Raw genomic sequence first — 21785 nt, forward strand, 5'->3', positions numbered from 1 at the left:
ACGAGTAAACCCGATTGTTAAGTGCCAAGTCACATGTCTCCGCCAGAGCCGGTGGCCCAGAGGTTTCGGAATCTCGTATGGAGAGAAAGAAGCTTGCGTTTTACCTGTGAGAATTTTTTGCGACTTACCGTGTTTCCGTCCTTCCGAGGGAAGCAGACAGGACAAGCAGAAAGCGTTGAGGGTGAACATGAAAACAAGAGAGCTGACTACGGAAATAGGAAAACGAAGAGAAGAAGACGAAGAAGAAATGGAAGCAAAACGGCCAACTTTGTTGCTCTGCGAACTACTCTCGCTTGTTGCGCAGCCAGGCTTCTCGATATCAACTCGTATCTCGATGCTGGGAGGAAGGAGTCTAGAAAGGCCTTCTGGGGTTGGTGCAGCATCATCAAACATGACACTTGCAACAAGCCAACTCCGTACTAATTACTCGATCGCGACCTAATTATGCATGCTCGATTTAATACGGAGAGAGGGGAAGATGCACTAGCCAACTAACCAAACGATGGCCGCGCTGCTTGCTCCATCAGGGCCGTCAGTCTGCGTCTGTGCCCATGCGAGCAAGGGAGGCATCTCCTCCTTACTTCCTTACATACATACAACCCGGCCTTACGTGCCTACATATAGTCCGTACTCCGTACAGGCAGGGCTTGGGAGTATGCGCATCTACAATTTACGCTGTCTCCTCCTGCTTTGACATGGCGTGGAGAATCCAGGCACCAAGTCGTCTCTACAACAACCAATTGAGGAAGTTCATGGATGCCGCAGGTTGATGAGCGCAAACCCTATCGAACAGCCATGCCCAGAAAAGAGAGGCCACCAGTCGAGCCCTTACCTCTTCGCGATTAGTCTAGAAAGATGGAGGATCCACCGATCCACACTCAGTGACACTACTTAGGGTGGCTTGCCCAAGGGTTCCTGAATCAGATGTCTAGCAAGGGTACGGGAAGCAGTTCATGCATGAATCGGAAGAGGTTGCTGTTGTCGCAATGCACATCGAAATGATAAGGGGGAACGCTGCAACAGCAACAGCAACAGCACAGCTCATCGTCCCCTAGGGGGTACGCTTTGTCCCGTAACCAACTTGTTATCTGCAGGGTCGGCCAAAGAAAAAAATAAAGGACCAGGAAGAAACGCAGCAGGGAAGCAAGACTAAAAAACAAAACGGTTGCTGGTGAAGCACGCTACAGGGGCTGTCGCTTAGTTACCTACTATTCATACGAGGTTGATCAGGGATCTGGCGTGGGCTCCATCCATGGATGGGGATATCAACGGGGTACATTATTGAACCTTGAATCAACCCAAGGGAAGCGATGCGTTTAATTTCCCAAGCGGCAAAGACATGGACGTTTGGCCTTCCTCTTTCTAGCCCTTGAACTAAACATGCCCGTTTTTTAGATGTCCTATTTTACTTTTTTCTTTTCTAGCAAAAGTTCGCCTCCGCTCGTATAACAACGCACTTGGTTATGTATACTTATACCTATCTACGTTGCTTCGGCCTATCTCCCTCCAAACAGTCGGGATTCCACTCCAACCCAACTAAGCGGGTCTCAGGACGATCGATGTCGACTTGCTTCCTATAAACATTTGGCATCGCTCTCGCTTTTCTCGCCTTCGTTCTTTTTCTTTGGCTTTAAGCCTCCTCGTTTCTTCTCCTCGCTTTCTCGTTCGTTCTGTGGTTGCTCAAAATTCTATTTCTGGCACTAGATCTCGGAGCCTTTGGGGAGGGGAGGAAGCATCGGCACTTGCTATATATTGTATATATATACCCCATCAAGAGCCCACTCCCCAGAGATCAGAAGTGACCCAGCTGGAATCTCGGCAAGCTTGGTTCAACTCATCAACTACACTCATTCACTACTTGTTCCTCCTTTGGCTGCTTTTGGGCATCCTTTAACCGTCACAATGAGAAATCCGCCTCCAGAGGTCATACGGACGTGGCCAAAGCCAAACCGCATCAATCCAGAGTTTCAAGGACCTGAGTTGGCCATTCTCGGAGTCACCTTCACCACATTATCAGTTATCATCGTTTCACTGCGCATGTTCGTACGTCTTCATTTGCGAAAAGCTGCGTCATGGGATGATTGGCTTATGGTGGCAGCTATGGTATGTTCCATTTCCCCTTCCTTATTTAGTCCGTATAATCGGTATAATACGGGCAATCAGACATTAGCTAACATTATCTTCTTCAGCCGTGTCTAGTGGGCATCTCAGCAGCAGCAATCATCAGTACAAATTATGGATGGGGTAAGTTATTTCCATATACCTAGTACTAGGCTCATTCGTTAGCTGACGATATTATCTGCTCGGCAGGCTATCACATCTGGGACTTCAAGTTCAACCATTTCAGAGAGTCGAGAATAGTAAGATATTCATCCCCTACCTAACCCAATACCTTATTATGATTATACCTTGCTAGATTTTTTCAGTATACTGACCGCGATATAGACGAGTTACATATGCCAAATCTTATTCGTTCCGCTCATGTCCCTCGTTAAACTATCTATTCTGGCTTCCTACCTCCGTTTCTTCACCGAAAAGATATACATCAGAATAGCATGGATACAGGTCGGCCTGGTTCTTGCTTGGTTTATCACTTTCATGGTGCTCATGCTTATTGCCTGCATGTAAGGCCCCCCGTTCGTCTAACTTTATTATTGCCGAAGCCAAAGAAACAAGATCCTAATTCGCGTGCTATTTAGTCCGCTTACGCACTACTGGACCTCCTTCCTACAAGAAGGCTGCATGAACGAAGAATATAGATTGCTGCCAGCTATTTACTCCAACGCTGTGATGGACGTCATGATACTTCTCACACCTTGCCCTGCGCTGTGGAAATTGCATCTACCATTGCGAGACAGAATTGTCCTTATCGTGATGATGACTTTGGGTTTTATGTATGGCTCTCGATTTCCGATACCCCCTTTTTTCTTTTTGCAAGGAAGAAACAATAGCTGACTTGATTTTTTTCGTACAGTGCCTGCTTAGCAGGATGCATCAAGTCGTTTTACATGTACCAGACCCTTGTGGGAACATACGATGTTACCTGTAAGTGAAAAGACCTCAGCCCCCATAACTGTTATTTCTTTTTCAGGAGACTGACTGGATGTTCAATTTCAGGGGAAGGATACAAAGTCTGGGTATGGACCGACCTCGAAATAAACCTTGCCGTGATCTGCGCCTCGATACCTGTTCTCCGGCCATTTGTACAGAGATACTTCCCAAATCTGGGTTTCAAGAGCAACAATTCTTCGACGCCGTACGGCAACCGATGGGGCAGCAGCAACCGTTCCAACGGATTGGGGTCTGGGGGTATCTACAAGCAGCAAACCATCCACCAGACCGTCAGGTCTCGTCAGACCACAGAGGATGAAGACGACGGAGGCTCTACCATTGCCTTGAGCCCCTCTGAGTTCCCTCTAACAAAGACACATCCAACTTCGCCTGTGCCCTTCGACAACCGTCCTCCTGAAGCGCGCAACCCATCCCGCAGTGGCTTCCGCAACGATTCCAATTATCCCGATCATCAGAACGATTCTCGATATGCGAACTACGCTTGATGCCCTGGAGGTTCATATTTCGCGGATAAATTTTTTCTTGGTTTACTTTTTTTTAATGGGTGGTATCCTTTTAAACTAAACGGCTCTGGAGGCTCTGGATATGTGTTCCTTTTGGCGTTTTTGTCTACGTTCCTTTTTCATCTCTTACTCGCCTACTGCTATTATTTTAATCAGCTTTGGCCTTTTTTTAGAAAAATACACCTTGGAGAGAGGTCTATCTCTGATACCCAGTTCTATACATTTTTTTACCTTTTTCTATTTTATTCCTTGCTGTATAATTTTAAATATGGTTATATTACTAGTTGGCTGGCCACGGAATAATTTCCCTTGTGGCCACTCCAGGTCCGATGACAATATCTACGGAGTACATGTTTATTCTCCATCCCATCACATTTCTGTCCTCTCTCCGCATCCCGGTAACCAAGCTCCCCCTTGAGCTCTTTCTCCATCTTCTCCTCCCCGAACCATGGCTCTCCAACGGTCTAGCGATCCTCTAGTCTGGATTGATTGTGAGGTTCGACCCCATCGACCCAAGCCTTCTTCGTATATGCTAGAAGAAGTCTATCTAGCGCAGCCAGCTAACCAAGAGATACGCAGATGACGGGACTCGACCCGGCAAATGACCACATCATGCAGGTATGCTGCTACATCACAGACGCACAGCTCAACCTGCTCGAACCCAAAGGCTTCGAGGTCATCGTCCACCTCCCGCAGGACATCCTCGACCGCATGAATGCCTGGTGCACTGCCACCCACGGCCGCTCTGGCCTGACTGCCGCTGTGCTCTCAGCCACCACGACAGCCGAAGAGGCAGCGAACGGCCTGCTGGCGTATATCAAGCAGCATGTACCCAAACAAGGTACCGCTCTCCTCGCGGGGAACAGCGTACACGCGGACCGGGCCTTTCTTGCCCAGCCGCCGTACGTACAGGTGCTGGACTGGCTGCACTACCGCATCCTGGACGTGAGCAGCGTGAAGGAGGCCGTTCGACGTTGGGGCAGCGACGAGATGCTGCGAGATGCACCGTCGAAGAAGGGCGTCCATCTGGCGCGGGAGGACATCCTGGAGAGCATCGAGGAGATAAAGTACTACCGCCAGAAGCTGTTCGCCTCGTAGCTAGTCACTCTCCGTCGCTCTCCGTCTCGCATCCTGTCCAAAAGTCAACATGTTCGTGCATTAATCTGTTATATTGCTTTAATTAATTGAGGTGGCGGGAAAATGACGAGGTTGAGGCAGCGACCAAAACAAGCCAGCGCAGCAGAACAAGTGGGAAGCACAACGTGATGATGCCCCGCGATGCCTAACGACGGCCAGGGTTTCCGCTTCTTCTCTTCTTCTTCTCCTTTTTCTCCTCCTTCTTCTTCTACTACTTCTTCTTCTTCTTCTCTTTCATCTTCGTCTTCATCTTCATCTTCTTTTCATCTCCGCTAGCTTCGTTGATCCAGGAGCAGCATCTTAATTGGAGTGTTTACTAGCGGACGGAGAAAATAAGCAACGAGACCTGACCTGAAGCTAGCTAGCTACCAGCTATCATGGCCGTCAAGACCGTGGACATCACCCCCTTCCCTGACCAAAAGGCCGGCACGTAAGTACAGAAGGGGAAGACGAAAGAATCCAGGAAACCTTTCCATTGCCTGCTACAAGATGGAATTGAATTGCTAACGTCTAGCTATATAGATCCGGTCTTCGCAAGAAGGTCATCACTTTCCAGCAGCCACACTACACCGAGGCCTTCGTTACCAGCATCCTGCTCTCTATCCCCGAAGGAGCCCAGGACGCTTTCCTCGTCATCGGCGGCGATGGCAGATTCTACAACACTGAAGCTATCCAGCTCATTGCTCGCATTGGAGCTGCCTACGGCGTCAAGAAGCTGTTGATCGGACAAAACGGCATCCTAAGCACCCCTGCAGCTAGCCATGTCATTCGTAAGAGACAGGCAACTGGGGGGATCCTGTTGACTGCAAGTCATAACCCCGGAGGTAATAGAATTGCGTGATCGTCCGATCCTCTCGTATCTCAACATAGAACTGACTGGGAGTGTTTGTCTCTCTCCCCGTAATTATAGGTCCCAATGCTGATTTCGGTATCAAATACAACCTCTCAAACGGAGCTCCTGCCCCGGAATCCGTGACAAACAAGATCTATGAAGTATCAAAGTCTTTAACCTCATACAAGATCGAAGACCTTTCGGAGGTTAAACTCTCGGAAATTGGCACCCAGCAATATGGGTCCCTGGAGGTCGAAATCATCGACTCGACTGCTGATTACGTCGACATGCTGAAGGACATCTTCGACTTCGAGCTGATCAAGTCTTTCCTGAAGAGCCGTCCTGATTTCAAGGTCCTGTTTGATGGCCTCCACGGTGTCACCGGACCATACGGAGTTGCCATCTTCCAGAAAGAACTGGGTCTGCCTGCTTCCAGCACCCAGAACTGCATTCCAAGCCCTGATTTCAATGGTGGCCACCCAGACCCCAACCTGACCTACGCCAAATCACTGGTGGATGCAGTCGACAAGGATGGAATTCAATTCGGAGCGGCCAGCGACGGCGATGGTGACCGAAACATGATCTACGGTGCCAACGCGTTTGTTTCTCCAGGCGACAGTCTTGCCATCATTGCTCACCATGCAAAACTTATTCCTTACTTCCAGAAACAAGGCGTCTACGGCCTGGCCCGTTCTATGCCGACCTCCGGTGCAGTCGATCTAGTCGCCAAGGCACAGAATCTCCAATGCTACGAAGTTCCGACTGGTTGGAAGTTCTTCTGCGCTCTATTCGACAACAAGAAGATGTCAATATGCGGAGAAGAGAGTTTCGGTACTGGCAGTAACCATATCAGAGAGAAGGATGGCCTTTGGGCTATCGTTGCTTGGCTCAACATCATTGCCGGCTACGCAAAGTCTCATCCCGACAAGCCATTGAGCATTTCTGCCATCCAGCAGGACTTCTGGAGCATCTATGGACGTACCTTCTTCACTAGATATGATTACGAGGACGTTGATAGCAACGGGGCAAAGAAGGTCATCGACGACCTGGCTGCACTTGTCAATAACAAAGATACCTTCGTCGGTTCCACTGTCTCCGGCCGAAAGGTCACCGGCGCAGACAACTTTAGCTACACCGACTTGGATGGCAGTGTGAGCAAGAACCAAGGATTGTTCGTCACCTTTGACGATGGCAGCCGTATCGTTGTCAGACTCTCCGGAACTGGCAGCAGTGGTGCTACCATCCGCCTCTACATTGAGCGTCACGAGAGCGACTCGAAGGAGATCCTTAAGGACGCTCAGGACTATCTAAAGGACAACGTGGCTCTCGCCGTCAAGCTCCTCAAATTGAAGGAGTACATTGGCCGGGAGGAGCCCGACGTCAAGACCTAAGCAGATTTGGTCCTGCTTCCCTGCAAGACTTACTTACCTCTTGCAACGTGAAAAACAAAAAAACGATGGGGACAATTTATTGACACGGAGCATGCGGCATTCCACTCATTGATTCACTCGTTTTTATGACCTAATGACCTGTCATGGAGCAGGAATAAACCAAAAAAAAACCACGAGAATGAGCGTCAACACTATTTACACAGTTAATTAGCACATAACCTAAATACTTAAATAAACAGAATAATATATGTGCATTAATCATAGAACTGGATATTCTGAGTCAGAGGATGATTCTTGTGTGTTGATGGATTTTACTCTTGTCTGCTAGCCGCCTTCACAGCTCTCTATATCCAAATCTATTCTTCTTTCCTGGTGAAGCGCGCGCTATTGACTTCCAGATGGCGCAAACATCGAGCCGCCGCCCAGGCCCTTTTTTACCCCTTGCAGCAGAGATCCGGCAAGCTATTCTCTGTCAGTTTGACGATGTCGCAACATTAGAATCCGCTTCAGCGGCGGATTGTTCCCTTGGCGCCGCATTCTCCGGGTCTCCTTCGATTGTGCTAGCGAGAGTTTTGCACAATGCTATTCCATCCGAGTTATTGCCAGAAGCGCAAGCTCTTCAGGCTTCGTATAACCTGGATTCAAAATCCCGAACAGTTGAGCGAGTGACCAAAATTGTGGACGCCTTCGTACGGCGCGAACCAGCTGACTTCACCAAGTGGGCTCTGCCAGAAGCTCGCTACGTCAGCGGTTTAGCACCCGTTGTTGAATTCTTCATTGACGATTTTGCTTCGTTGGCGTGTTCCCGTCGACGAAACACAACAGCCACAGTCGCGCCTATCTCATCCAGCGAGAGATGCCGCATTGCGCGGGCTTTCTACCGCTTTGAGATTTACTGCAACCTTTTCCGGCCGTATAGAAGGGTTTCCCTCGATGCTGAGACACAGAGGGAGCTATTTATCCGACAGTTCGCACCCTGGGAGACTGAACAGCTGTGCTGTGTTTATGATTACCTAGTTGAAAAAATAACCCCAGGTAAGGTATCAAATCCACACCTGGTATCAGGTCCCAATATTGCATCACTAACGTGCAGTTGATAGCTTATAATGATATTGCTGAACACGATATTCAGTGGGGAGAATTCAGTGTCCCGTTTGATGCTGGACACCATAACGCTGAAGAGTGTTATGACCATGCTGTACGAAACAATTCATATCCTGTTTTGTATGTGGTGAATTGATAGCGAGGCTAACACCAACCGGGCAGGTTTCCTTGGGGCTCTCTTCTATCCATCAAGCCGTAACTGCAATGACTTATGAAGAGCGGTATGAAGTGTTATCTAAGCACTTTGGATTTGGTGATGATTTCCTTCTTGAAACTTTGTGGCAGTGTAGAAGCATGGAAGAGTACGGACGCCCGCTTTCTGACTATGATGAAGTCACCAAACATGCTCTGATTGCCCCGCCTGCCTTGGATGATCCCGATCCAGGCCCCAGAGATATTTGGTACTGGGTGCATGCCGAGAACTCCTCTGAAGAATTCATTTATAGTGAGCGCCATAGATATCTTCGACGGAGAGGTTATGTCATGTGGGATATTTCTAGGCTTCGACAAGAATGGAAACTTCTAGACGGACATTACGCAGATCCCCCTGATGAAGCACTCGAGCCCTTAGACAACAGGCCTGAGTTGACCCCTAACCTGGAGGAAATGTATGATTCGTGGAAGCGAAGGTCGAAGATCTATGCAGCCGGAGGCCGCGGGTGGTGGAGCAAAGATGACGAGAGCAAGGTTGTCTACCCGACTCGAACCGACGCAGACGTCCGGCGAGAAGTGCAGAGAGAACCCCTTCCAGACACATGGCAGCCTTTTATCGAGTTTCAGAAAACTTTTTCTCTAAGTCAGAGGTTGGAGTCTTTGAAGGTGAATCAGGAGAAGGAGTCAGAAATGTAATAAAGAAAGAAAAGAAACGAAGCAGACGAAGACGCAGAAGATAGACTAAGTTAGTTACAGTATCAGTACTTTTTCTCCTGCTTCTTCTTTGCTTTTTACTGTCTTTTAACTGTTCGTCCGTGAGATGTAAGATGTAATTAAGACGAAGAAGAGGAAGACGAAGTATAAGGAGTAAGGAGTTTAAGCCAGGCTAAGACCTTCGAGAAGCCGAAGAGCACAAAGGCTCACACGTCTGCTTAACTACTTAAATCTCAAAGGTTGCTTAGCCACAACATAACCTCTGCAGGATCCTTCATTCAAAGCTATCATTGAAGATATGGTGCTGATATTATTGTTTTATCGGCTTCTTTCTTTTTCTTCTTTCTAGATAGATGATTGTTTGAAGAATTCCAAATGTGAGCTTAGATATTGACAATAAAGCTCTTCTTCTCCTACAGTACTACTAGTGAGTATCTAATGATTTCAAACAAAGCTCTATGAAAGAGAGCTAGTCCATTCTTCAACATCTAGCTAACAACATCACTCTCACACTGCAGGTCGAGGGCGCAGTCCCTCTTCTATCTCTTTATTAAATCTAGTAACTATTAAAATAATGCAGGTCGTAGGTGGTGCAGCATGTTTTCTTAATTAAGAGTTAACAGTCTTAATCATCTTTTGTTTTCATTCATTAATAGTTATGTTAGTTAGTCATTTAACTGACTAGGTAGTTAACTACCTAGGGAACTAATTCAGCATTTGCGATGTCTTGTTCGCCCACCAGTCCTTCCAATTTATAACCCGCTCTCCTCTTCGTGCTTCTTCGGCCGCGAAGACAACAGCATGACTTCGGATGGCCTCCTCCAAGGTACATCCCAGAATCTCAACCTGAGCCTTCTTGACATCCCACCTCTTGTTTTCTACGGAATCGACCGCCATGACAAAGGCCCTTGTAAGTCCATAATCCCCACCCCCGTGGGACTCGGCTTCCTCTGGAGGCGGTGGAGCCACGAAGTGTTTCTTCGTCACTCCGGTTCCGAAAGTGAATATGCTGATCGTCTCACCATCATAGGTTATTTCACCCAGGGTGCCAGATATACGGCCGCGACGAACACACTGGGATTCGGTGGGAGCCACCATGTGCAGCGTAGCGAGCTTGGGACCCCTGCCGCCAAGTGGTGATTGCGTGTTTGAGTCTGATCCAATATCACGGCCGTGTGGTATCGGGTCGCTTCCCCAGGATATGGTGACGAATTGGTCGTCGCATACGCTGTTATCAGACTCGTACACGCATCGGCCGTACCATGGGCGTGAAGCAATATCCTCATCATGCGTTTTCTTGATATCGTAGTCTTGCGCTAGGATGTCGAGAAGGTTTTTCTTCGCCGTTTCCATGCCATGTTTGGATAATATGTCTTCAATTTCTGGGTAGACGTTGTGCGCTGGAAAGCCTGTGCTGCCCTTCGCTAGACATAGGTCATTGTATATCTTGACAGAACTGTATATGCAGTCTCGTTCAATGGGGCAGGAAAGACAGTTCGTGCTATCTCCAGCAGCAACGGGCTTGTTCGCCTTTGTGAACTGGGAAAGCATCCCGGTAGAGGTGATTGTTCGTGGTAGATGCTCGGGATAATCCACTGCTGCCCCTGGGGGAGGCGAGCAGAGCAGCCACAGTATGAAGTCGATATCATGGCAGCATTTCGTCAATAAGCTGCCATCTCCGATTGATGTTTCTCTCCTCCAGTTCCCGCGGACGTAACTATGCGCAAAATGAGACCATCCCACAGGCTCAGTATGCTCAAGAGATATAATGTCTCCTATCACCCTGTCTGTGAGGAGGAGTTTGCGAAGTAGCTGGTTGTGCGGGCTGTATCGAAGCACATGGCCAATCGAAAATATCTTAGACGGCAAAGGTGATGTTGGAGACGCATCAGTAATAGCACTGGACGCTAGAAGAATGTCTGTGAGAGATAGAGCCAGCGGTTTCTCGCACATTATATGCAGATTCAAGTGTGCGATAGCCTGGACAATCTCTAGATGTGAGCTATCCAAGGTACAGATGAAAACGCCGTCAACACCGATATCAGTCGATGAAGATGGATCTTCCAGTCTGCTGCGTCTGTCTTCCTCCCAGTCGAGCCAGCTCTTCCAGTCCTCAAACTCTTGACCTATGGCCGGCTGCTTTTCCCCCCAGACGTACTTTCGTCCAAAGCGTTGGCGCGTCTCATTGTTGGGCTCTGCAACAGCGTAGATAATCCCTTCAGTCGCATTAGTTACAGCTTTTCCATACGCTGTTCCTCTCTGTCCGGCGCCAATCACCAAAAATCGCAGTGGCCCCGGCTGTCTAGCCATGGTTGATATGGCTGATATTGATATTGTTGGTATTTGCTAATGGGCGTTGCATGTAGATGGTTTTGTCGTCTCGATAGCCGGCGGGGTTTTTGCTTATGACTGGCTAACTAGCTGGGTGGGGAAGGGTTCAGCTTCCAGGTGCTATCATCCCCTCGGTCATTTCCCCGTATCTTTCTCCTCCTTCGACCTTACATTTGAAAATGGACGAGGTATGAATGGCAGTGTTACATCCGAATGTACGAACGGCTGTTCGTGATAAGCCGCTCGCTACCTAGGTACCTAGCTAGTTACTTTGATATCTATTCTTGCTTATTCTCCCCACACACTTAAAATATGGTTATTTCAAATACATTTCAATGATTCGTTAACTAACCAACAAGAAGTTAACCCGTCAAGAAGTGGAGAAAGACATAACGAACAAGTAAATATCCAAGGTTAGGTGAATGCCCTCGCGGCTATCCTAGCTAAGTATGCCAATGTAGTAGCAGTCAAGCTACCAAATGCGATGCAAACCATCGACACGAAATGCCCCAATAACTATATAACATATGCAAGTACTCCATATGATGCATGTAACAAAATGAGAAGGAAAGGATAGTTAAGAACAGAATTCATCGTAGGAAAGGAAACACGGTGGACAAGACAACATATTGCTCCCCCTAAATGCAGACGACTGGGTAGTGGAAAAGAAAAAAAAGCGCCAACAAATGCATTGAAAGAACAGGAAAGCAGATAAAGGAGTGTGATTAGGTATTATCCGATCCATCAACCAGAGTATGTGATGAATAAAAGGGATATAAAACTTTAATTTTAAACGCCGATGGATATGCAACAAACTCAAAAAGGTTCGTTCTCAATAATGATTAAGTGTGTAAGGGGTGGAATATCACTTATGCCATCGCTTTGCCGCAGCGATCTTAGCAGCTCTAGTCCTACTAGAACCTCCGCCTTCGCGACGGTGCCATGCGTCTTGTGGCCAGACCCATCCTCGAATTCGCTTTGCTTCACGCTTCTCTCGTTGCTGTGGCTCGGGAATCCAGCTATCCTTATCATCTGGTAGGGTGCGCTGCCGAGTCAGGGCTCCTGGCCCACCAACGTTTAGGTGCCATGAAGGCTGAGTTGGAAGAGGCACAGACTTGGACAGCATGAGTAGGTAATATAGTGCCATAGTTGCCGAGAAAGGCCCAGAGAAGCCTGCAGGTATGGGGGATACTCCTCGGGATGAGACAGAATAATCGGAAGATTGAGCTGAAGAGGCCGAAGTAGAGCGAGATAACCCTACGCTAGATAGGGATGGGTTATAGGATGTCTTTGTTGCGATTGGAGTGGCCAATTCGAGGAAGCCGAAATATGGAACGTCGTCGCCTTCGTCGCATCCAGCACGTACACAGACAAGTTCAATCTCAGTCATGATGAATCCGTAGCGGCAGGAGTGCTCTCTCATGCAGCGTTGCAAATGAGAGAGGCCATTGAGATACTCAACACGTCTATGAGGCGCTTCGTTTCGCATTCCGGTGTTCCATCTGTTGAATGTCTTAACTATGCCAACAATGCGGCCGCGAGGGAGGCCGGATGGTGTCTGCTCAGTATCACTGGCATAATTGGCGATGAAATGAGGATCATTATCTCTGTTTGCTGGGTTTATTGGAGCTGGGTATAGGGAAAGGCAATCGTGTCCTTGGGAAATGCGAAGAGCAGCATTGACTCGTGGAGCATAGACATCACGAATCAAATCAGTCAATGAAAATTCGGAGTCAGGATACAGTCGGGATGGGGCAACAGTGCTAAGTGGAAGAGAATCCTGGGAGATGTTGGTGGTGAGAAGCTGTGGGAAGCGAGGGATAGAGCTCATCTCTTCAAGGGAGAAGGAAGACCATTGTCGAATATTTCTGACATCCCACCAGAAATGTGCCGGGCTCACTCGATTTGACGGGTAAGCCATGGTCTCAACGAGGTTGATGGCCTGTGTGGGGGCATTTAGGTACTCTAGCAGGGTAGTAGATGCGGATGATGGCAATGAAGAGTAGTCCATTGGTGGTGCAAGAGAGGGTGGAATCACATTAAGGGAAGGTGGGATAGATGGGTCAACAGTTGAAACTCCCAAGGCCCTGGCGGTGGCGTCAGAAAAGCCATATTGAGTATGTGCAGACGCAACATCGGAAGCGGGATCATAAGCTTCTGCAGCAGCTGAGTAGGCAGACGTTGGATAGGCAGGGGACGGGTATGTGCCTGGATAAGCGGGGGTAGCATAGTTGGATGTTGGATAACTAACAAGTGGGTCGGCTGCAGCTGCATAAGGGGTCGTAGTGTAATTGGGTGTTGGGTAAGTGAAGGACGTTGCAGAAACAGGGGTAGTTGGGCTATATTGAGCAAGGTACTTGGGCATTTGGCGGTAAGTGGGATAACCATAACGGCTCAGGGTGGCATCATCGATACTAGAAACAGATGGATTCCGCGAATGAGCAGTTCTTCTCCTAGAGCTGGTGGGAGGAACTGCAGATATAGGAGACATAGCGCCCCCGGGATAACCATATGAAGTAGGCGTGGCACAGATGGGGGAAACTAGCGAACAGTCTATAGGTTCAATTGCCCTGCGGGAAATAGAAGGGCGTGAAGTAGGATATGGTGCAAATCCAGAAGGATTTTGAGTAGCGGAAAGGGCTTTCCGGCTTCGCTGAGAGCCATAGTGTGATTGCGGCTCGACCGTGATATCCTGGGGTCTGATTTTGGGTAAAAGTATAGGGCCCGGGGGTCGTCTACCTGGAGACCTGCCAGAAGTAGATACACTGGTTGAGCGAGATGCAGGCGAAGACTCGTCAGTATAAGCAGAGGAACCTGTGTATTCAGATGAACCTGAGGTTGTCCGACTATGAGCAGAGCCAAGAAGCTCGGCATCAGACATAAGAGCCCGAGGTGGAGTTGAGGGGTTGAAGTAGTATAGTTCAGACGCCATTATGGTGCTGTATCTAGAGAGGTTGTTAGAATTAAGTTGTCATAGTTAATGCTGTGAGGTTCTCCAACCTACCAATTAGAAAATCAGGAGATGGGTATAGTAAACCAATAGAAAATGGAATCTGAGGAAGGATAGCTTTTGTGATAATCCGTGATGCTGGTGCTTGAATGGAAAACAGACAATATGCAAGTGGTATGATATGAAAAGAGGAAGGCCAGCTTCCAATAGTATACACCGTATCCAGTAGGTATACAAAGAAAATGAGTAGTTAACCAGGGTATATGGGAAGGCAGAAAATGTGAACCATACGATATGAAATGCAAGAGAAATATAGAAACGAAAAAAGGAAAAGAAAATTAAAGGAGGAGATGAACTTGAGAAATAAAAAAATTGACAAGCCAGAGAGAATTCTGGATGGGCATTGTGGACATTAAATCTTCAACAAGTCCAGCAGGGACTGGTAAGAGTCGCAGGGCCTTAACCAAACGAAACTCATGGACGTGAAGGTATCTGAAACACGCAATGAATCAAATGGATAAATAAAAAGTAAAAGCTGGAAGGTAAAAACGCGCTCATTGGCATGAAAAATTCCGTAAATTCAGAAGGCTAAAAATGTACCCTCAAGCGAGCCGCTTGCCTGGAGTCCGAATGTGGGTCCTGGGTGCCGGGCCCTAGGATGCAGGAAGCGCCAAAGCGAAAAGAAGAAAAGAAGGGGAAGGGCAAATCTGATACAGATAACCAGGCGAGATGGGGTGGGATAAGGGGTATGGGGGTTGGTCCGAGTGCCTGCTTTCGTGTTGGTGGGAGCCAGTGGTAACCCAGCGAGTTGCCCCTTCCCCATGTTCATGCTCTTACTGAGATCATCGATCATCGCACATGAGAGTAAAGTTGTAGCAAAGAATCTCTGTGAGTAACAAGCTATATTTGGTCCTTCATTATGTAGCTGCTATTTCTAGCGAGGGCTAGTAGACGCTCTGCATGGCTGTTTCAGGGAAGAAGGATGTCACATTTTGGCCTTGCCGGCGCCAAAGAGAGCTCCATCGCATGAAATAATGTTGCCGCTTAGCAGACAAAGATAGATATTTCCCGCTGGCGGGGGAGAAAGGGCAGGAGGCCTAGTCAAAAAGTGGGATATAGTGCCAGGGTGATGGGGCAGATGCGACTGTTTCAAGCCCTGCAGTGGGTTGTAGATGCAAGGGACACTGGTTGGCGCCCACGGGCAAGTCGGCCGCCCGTCCCATAAATATAAACAAACCCAAGCAAGAACGGACGTCGTGGTCGTGATGGGGACGTGCAGCATTTACGCGCCGACGTGGGCGCGTCTCGGCGGGATCAATGTGATAAGGCCTCTTATTGGCTTATGCGGTGATATGACTAACCAACGCTAAACTATATCTGGGAAGCAGGCGCTAACAGAGAATCCACAATTATCCGATTGAGGAAATTATGGTTACCACGTGATTAGAGCCCCAGTGCACGTACCACCATTCTAGTCACATGACTGTCCCTCGGGCGTAATCAAAAGAGGTAGGAGCCACCACGACAACCGGTAACACTTACCGCTGGGTACGGAGCAGAGAAACGGAAACCAAGAGAGAGCGAAAAAGGAACCGTATAGCTAGTGCGGCACGAACAGAGACTTGAACGGGAAAAAGCAACCCCCCTGGGAAAGGAACCCCCCCCTGCTGATCCACAGTTCCAGCTCCTGGCGTTAACGAGCTTTCTTCCTTGTCTGACTGGCCGTCAGCTTAGACTGCATGCCTGAAATGCGTTTCATCTTTTTGTGTTACTCCAGTATCACCACCTGTCGTGACCGTCTTTTAACCTAAAGAAGTAATCCACAAATAATCACTAGGATAACTCAACACGGCGCGGCGTCTGGTCTTTGCCGTTCATCGAGCGCGTAGAGAGGGTGAACGGTCTTCACGTTACCCCGCCGCTGTGTTATACAACGGCTAAAACTGCGGTGTGAGTTACCGTGACTCAATGGAGTATAAGATACACCGCAGCGAGATGGTGCTGATCGAAGGGAAAATTATATTAAAAACCCCATGTATTAAAATTGAGCATGTATCTATGCTATGTTCCAAAAGGTGAAAAAAAGGGAAGAAAAGTAGTAAGCGTTAATGGGTCAGCATGGTTGGTCTTGATCATCATGGTAATAAAAAGACCGTGTCCCTCATTTCTCCATCGCTATTGAGCACCCCCAAGTTCCCCGTTCATATGGCATCACTCGATAGCTCATGCAAATAAGAAAAAGAAAGCGTATCCCGTTCGTTGCGCGCAAGATTTATAATCCCCCTTCTAAGAAAGAGAAAGTAGAAAAAGGAAGAGGCAGATGTGCTTTTTAGATCTCATCTCCTGAAGATGTAGATGATGCTACATCAAGTTGAAAAGTGGTCTTTTTTAGTATTATATTGAATGGACTCTTCCGTCACCTCTTTTTATTAAAAAACGAATATTTATGCCTTGACGGCATACTCTCTTCGGAACATATCATCGACCTTGGTCAGGTAGTAAGTTCCGGGAATGATGTTATCGACGCTGCCAACTGGAGTGAAGTTCTTCTGCAAGTGAGCCTTTTCACGAAGGAGGCACAACTGTAATTGTTTGAAAAGAAATGAGATTAGTTCTGTTTGCAATATTTTCCAACATTTGAACATATAGACACATGCACTTACATCATCGTAAACCTGGGGATCAACCACGCGTCTGGCATCAAGTCGCTTTTGCAGATCCAACTGCTTGACCATATTTGAGACATCACCGACAACCTTGACGCTGAACATGGAGCTGGCCAGGCCGCTTCCATAGCTGAAAATGCCGACACGCTTCGGCTGGGCCGGGTCGAAGGGGACTTTGCTGAGTAAGCTGACAAGTCCTCCGTAGACACTGGCACAGTACATGTTTCCGCACTGAGTGGCTACTTCGATGGATGGAGCGACACGCTCGTTGAATCGCTTCTTGGACAGGGCCATGAAGGTCTTTTCGACGGTCTTGTCGGTGACGGACTTTTCGTAGTCGAGGCTGCGGACTTCAGGGGCAACTTCAGCGAAGGCTGGGTGCTCTGGGTTGTCGAGGTAGTCGTTGTAGAGAAGTCGTCCGTAGGACTTTGCTACAAGCTTGCAGGTGGGAGCATGGAAGAGAATGTGATCGAATCGGTCAAGAGGGGTCTTGGACTCGTCTACGATACCGTTTGAGTCACCGTTCTGGCCCTTAAGAACCTTCTCTCTGGCGTTGTAGGCCTTGTAACAGGCATCCACGGCTTCGGTGTAGCACCTAATGGAGTAGTGACCGTCAACATAGGGGTATTCGCTGGTAAGGTCAGGCTTGTAGAAGTCATAGGCATGGGTGATGTAGGTGCCCCTGAGACCAGGCTCAAAGACAACGGGAGCATCGGGGCCAATAAGCATGGCAACACAGCCAGCTCCACCGGTTGGGCGAGCATTGCCCTTCTTGTAGAGCGCAATGTCACCGGCAACGACGATGGCGTCTCTGCCATCCCAGCCAGAGGACTCTACCCAGTTGATGGTGTTGAGAAGAGCATTGGTTCCGCCGTAGCAGGCATTGACGGTATCGACACCCTCAACGTTGGTGTTGCCAGAGGGAGCAAAGAGCTGCATTAGCACGGACTTGACGGACTTGGACTTGTCCAGCATGGTCTCTGTGCCGACCTCAAGGCGTCCAATCGACTTAGGGTCGATGGAGTATTTGCGGAGGAGGGAAGAGACAGTGGTCAGGCATATGGAGTAGATGTCTAGGACCAGTTAACACTGCCCCACGGCAGAATATGGATACAAGAAACGGAGACAGCAGTCAAGCTCACCTTCCCTGTCATCACAGAAGCTCATCTTGGTCTGGCCGAGACCAATGGTATATTTGCCCTGGCTAACTCCATCGAACTTCTCGAGCTCAGCTTGGTCGACACACTGTCGGAGAGTTAGCAATGGATCTTTTGCCCTGCCAACAGCCAGCAAGGACACTAGTATGAGGTCTCACCTGGCTGGGGAAGTAGATCTCAAGGGCCTTGATGCCAATATTCTGAGGTCGGGAAGACATGATTACGGTGGGTTATTCTTATCACTCTCGGTGCTGTACGACGAACTTCGGTGTATATTCTGAGAACAAAGACCGTCAGCGAGAGACTCACTGCAGCAGGACAGATAAATGTGGGATGCAAACGAACAGGGCCGAGCAAGGAGAGCAGCAAGCGACAAGAGTGCAGGTGGTGGCGGTTCAATTCTTCGTCTGCGTTCAGTGGGGAGCAAAAAGGGGAGCGGGAGCGGTGAACAGGGGGAGCAGCAGAAGGTGTAGCGTAGTGGGTGAAGTGACAGCGAGGTAAGGTAGCTAGTGGGGGCAAGGACTTACAGCAGTTTATATAGACAATGCAATCGGGGACGGCGAGTTTTTGAAGCTGAAGATGAGGATCCTCCTATTTTTTGGGTCCCCCTTTCGTCTGTTCTCTTTCTTTCTTCTCTCTGCTTATTCTGCGCTCACTCTTATCTCTTTTTTTTTTTTAATCTCGACCAAGCTAACTAGTCGACTTTCATACGCCTAAAAAATGGTTGTTCCTTTTTTTTTGCACAAAAAACTATCGAGAATGATGACTAAGCGAGATCGAGGGCGTAAGTGCTGACGGGCTAAGCCTTTTTGGGACTAGCAGACAAACAGGGGACGCAGTAAGACGTGGCAGAAGAGAAACGACGAGGAAGAAGCCGAAGACGTCGAGTTGTTCATGCATAAGACGGAGGATAGACATGCAGGGCGATGGGCAGTGGTGAGCATCTTCAGGCTTATACATATGCAGAGACTACGCCGGTTCGCTGTCGTGGTGCGCTGTCTCGCAGCCCGTCAGCCACAGTCCTTATCGATAAGAGCGCTAAGTTTTGTTAACTAGACTAGGTAACTTCGTAAACTAGTCGGTGGTGACAGGTCCGTCCCCAGGCACCAGCGTTATCTGAGCACGCGAGAAGAAAGGACAAGTTGTAATATTTATTTAAGAGTGGTGTTGTTGGTAACTCGGGTGTTTGGTAAGAGGTGTTGGAATGGCCGGGTTGTTGTGGAAGGCTGCTCGAGAGCTCCCAGGATAAGGCTCTGAGGGATCACATAGAAGAATAGCCAACGCGACATAGATAGTGAAGCAGAGGACTGATAGAGTACGTAGTATTCCCTGCAGAGTGACTACATATCCCTAACACTCCCCTGCTTTGTATGTTACACACTGCTCAGCCTCTCTGAAGATATAAAAAATTGCTTGATACTCCGTACAGGAACCACTAGTCGTCGCCGAAGGATCGATAACACAAACCCGAACAGGAACAGGGCCGAGACCAAGCCACGTGACATGGCTGTGCTTTGCCTCATAACTAAGGGGAAAAGAAACATCGTGAGCAACTTCACCTTCGCCATACAGACGAACCGACCAAGACAGACAGGTTCTCTCGGGGAAAGGAAAAGAAGGGTATCCGGCCAGGTTGCACTCTTTTGTTATACTCCTGTCCGGCTGGTAGAACATGACCAGGAACCCCTTGACGGTGGAACGGTGACCGTCCCCCTGATTTCGCGCGACAGATCGCCGTCGTCTTCGTCCGCTCTCCCGCCTTCCGCAATCTTTTTTTCCCTGAAAGGCGAGGATTAAACGGTCCTTCTGCTGCGATGGGTGACCAAAAAGTCCCTTACGAACACCTCCCGATCCCTACCTATGAAGAAGCAACCTCCTCTCGCCCATCATCCTCGCAATCCCGCCTCGGACCTCGAGAGGTAAGTGACGATGCAGAAAGGCAGGGCCTCCTACACAACCATGACACGGCTGGAGAGCGCAGCCAGCGGCCGTTTTTGCGAGGATACAGGCCGCCCACGGTCGAGTCGGTACGGTCAAGCCTCGACTTCCTCTCAGACAATGGGAGTTCCGCTCGTGGGTCGACGGAGCAGTTGCGGAGGGAGCTGGAGGAGATGGAAGTCGAGGATCCTCCGCAGGCTTCGTCATCGTCTTCTTCCTTCGCTAAACGTTTTACAAGTTTCAAACGGACGCTGTCATCGATAAACCTGCCGCTACGAAAATATATTCCTACCTTCACCCTACCATCCTTCGACTTTCAATTTAATATATGCGCGGGCATAGAACATCAGCAGAGGTGTATTATCATACTGAGGGTCTTTGCTGTTTGTCTAGTCGCTTCTCTCGTTTACCTACTCTTCGTCTCAAACTTCTTTTCGTTCAGCAACAGGATCAATCAGGGCCAGATATACCAACCCGAGTCAGTCCGTGTGTTCCTGGAGAACCACATTAATGAAACCGCCATAGGACAGAACCTCGAACGTGCCACCAATTTCCCTCACATTGCAGGCACAGAAGGGAACTACGTCCTGGCCAAATGGGTGGAGGAGAACTTCAAGTCATACGGGCTGGAGAGCGTCGAGTTGGAGAAGTTTGATGTCTACCTCAACTACCCAAAGGATGGCGGAAGGAGGGTGGCCATCGTGGATCCTCCCGAGGCGCGTTGGGAAGCGCAAATCGAGGAGGACCAAGTATACGCTGATCCACCGCGGGAACAGACCATGGTGTTTCACGGACTCTCTAAATCAGGGAATGTAACAGGACCGCTTGTATATGCAAACTATGGATCCAAAGAGGAATATAAAAAGCTTGCTGATATGGGCGTCAGCGTCAAAGGGTCAATAATCCTGGTCCGGCATTACGGAATGCAACCAGACGTGGCTCTAAAGGTCAAGGCCGCGGAACTAGCTGGTGCTGTTGGCTGTATCATATACTCTGATCCGGCTGACGATGGATTCCGGAAGGGGGACCCTTGGCCAAAGGGAAGGTTCATGCCCAAGGATGGAGTCCAGAGAGGTTCAGTTAACCGCATTGCTATGGCAGCCGGCGACGTCCTCAGTCCCGGGTTCGCTTCTCGGACAGATGAAAAGAAACGACTGAAGGTTGACGAAGCCAAAGGCCTTCCCCAGATTCCAAGCATCCCTCTCTCTTGGAAGGATGCCCAACACCTTTTGACTGCTCTCAAGGGCCATGGCAAAAAGGTGCCCAAGGACTGGGCTGGAGGTGTTCCGGACATCAGCGAATGGTGGACCGGAAACGAAGGATCACCCAAGATCAACTTGATGAATTTGCAGGACGAAGTTGAGCGGCAGCCCATCTACAACGTCATTGGACGGATAGTTGGCGTTGAGCAGTCTAAAAATACCATCATACTTGGTAACCACCGTGACTCCTGGTGCTTTGGAGCGGTAGAACCTGGCAGCGGAACTGCGGTTCTACTAGAGGTTGCTCGTGTTTTTGGTGAGCTCAAGGCCCGTGGATGGAGGCCGCTGCGGACCCTTGAGTTCGTCAGTTGGGATGCAGGCGAGTATGGAATGATCGGATCGACAGAGCATGTTGAAGACAGAATAGACTTTATCAGACCTAATGCGTTTGCCTATCTCAACGTGGATGTTGCTGTCTCTGGTGATAAATTCTCTGCTAGAGGCTCACCCTTGTTTGAGTCTATATTGCTCCACATCTTGAACCGGGTGCCAGACCCCAAAAGAAGGGTGACGATTCGAACACTTTGGGACCACGGCTGGGTCTAAACTTGAAGGACCTACCGCGGAAGGTGACT

At 48.9% G+C, this 21785-nt stretch overlaps 9 protein-coding genes across 9 annotated transcripts in view; 6 read left to right on the forward strand and 3 right to left on the reverse strand.

The window, feature by feature from the left end:
- Positions 1–33: 33 nt before the first annotated feature.
- Positions 34–423, forward strand: MGYG_01171 (hypothetical protein; the record flags this gene model as incomplete). The annotated part of the gene is made up of 1 exon (XM_003177039.1): positions 34–423. The coding sequence occupies one exon, from the start codon at positions 34–36 to the stop codon at positions 421–423; it is 390 nt and encodes a 129-aa protein (XP_003177087.1).
- A 1479-nt stretch (positions 424–1902) lies between these two features.
- Positions 1903–3557, forward strand: MGYG_01172 (hypothetical protein; the record flags this gene model as incomplete). Its single annotated transcript, XM_003177040.1, has 7 exons — positions 1903–2103; positions 2190–2244; positions 2311–2360; positions 2446–2624; positions 2700–2894; positions 2975–3045; positions 3118–3557. The coding sequence occupies 7 exons, from the start codon at positions 1903–1905 to the stop codon at positions 3555–3557; spliced, it is 1191 nt and encodes a 396-aa protein (XP_003177088.1).
- Positions 3558–4023: 466 nt separating this feature from the next.
- Positions 4024–4673, forward strand: MGYG_01173 (oligoribonuclease; the record flags this gene model as incomplete). The annotated part of the gene is made up of 2 exons (XM_003177041.1): positions 4024–4071; positions 4155–4673. The coding sequence occupies 2 exons, from the start codon at positions 4024–4026 to the stop codon at positions 4671–4673; spliced, it is 567 nt and encodes a 188-aa protein (XP_003177089.1).
- A 416-nt stretch (positions 4674–5089) lies between these two features.
- MGYG_01174 (phosphoglucomutase) lies at positions 5090–6935 on the forward strand (the record flags this gene model as incomplete). The annotated part of the gene is made up of 3 exons (XM_003177042.1): positions 5090–5142; positions 5235–5536; positions 5623–6935. 3 exons carry the CDS (start codon positions 5090–5092, stop codon positions 6933–6935), a joined length of 1668 nt encoding a protein of 555 aa, XP_003177090.1.
- A 398-nt stretch (positions 6936–7333) lies between these two features.
- On the forward strand, positions 7334–8888 carry MGYG_01175 (hypothetical protein; the record flags this gene model as incomplete). The annotated part of the gene is made up of 3 exons (XM_003177043.1): positions 7334–7970; positions 8036–8133; positions 8202–8888. The coding sequence occupies 3 exons, from the start codon at positions 7334–7336 to the stop codon at positions 8886–8888; spliced, it is 1422 nt and encodes a 473-aa protein (XP_003177091.1).
- A 723-nt stretch (positions 8889–9611) lies between these two features.
- MGYG_01176 (streptomycin biosynthesis protein StrI) lies at positions 9612–11216 on the reverse strand (the record flags this gene model as incomplete). The annotated part of the gene is made up of 1 exon (XM_003177044.1): positions 9612–11216. The coding sequence occupies one exon, from the start codon at positions 11214–11216 to the stop codon at positions 9612–9614; it is 1605 nt and encodes a 534-aa protein (XP_003177092.1).
- An 886-nt stretch (positions 11217–12102) lies between these two features.
- MGYG_01177 (hypothetical protein) lies at positions 12103–14169 on the reverse strand (the record flags this gene model as incomplete). Its single annotated transcript, XM_003177045.1, has 1 exon — positions 12103–14169. The coding sequence occupies one exon, from the start codon at positions 14167–14169 to the stop codon at positions 12103–12105; it is 2067 nt and encodes a 688-aa protein (XP_003177093.1).
- Positions 14170–16631: 2462 nt separating this feature from the next.
- Positions 16632–18228, reverse strand: MGYG_01178 (hydroxymethylglutaryl-CoA synthase; the record flags this gene model as incomplete). Its single annotated transcript, XM_003177046.1, has 4 exons — positions 16632–16769; positions 16851–17926; positions 17996–18098; positions 18169–18228. The coding sequence occupies 4 exons, from the start codon at positions 18226–18228 to the stop codon at positions 16632–16634; spliced, it is 1377 nt and encodes a 458-aa protein (XP_003177094.1).
- Positions 18229–19824: 1596 nt separating this feature from the next.
- Positions 19825–21785, forward strand: part of MGYG_01179 (N-acetylated-alpha-linked acidic dipeptidase 2) — a gene marked incomplete at both ends in the record, with an annotated part of 2903 nt that continues 942 nt past the window's right edge. Inside the window, one exon of the mRNA XM_003177047.1 lies at positions 19825–21662. Within this exon, the coding sequence (XP_003177095.1) occupies positions 19825–21662 (1838 nt within the window). The remainder of the gene's footprint in view (positions 21663–21785) is intronic.

This window comes from Nannizzia gypsea, genomic scaffold (assembly GCF_000150975.2).
Source record: "Nannizzia gypsea CBS 118893 supercont1.1 genomic scaffold, whole genome shotgun sequence".
Classification (NCBI taxonomy): domain Eukaryota; kingdom Fungi; phylum Ascomycota; class Eurotiomycetes; order Onygenales; family Arthrodermataceae; genus Nannizzia; species Nannizzia gypsea.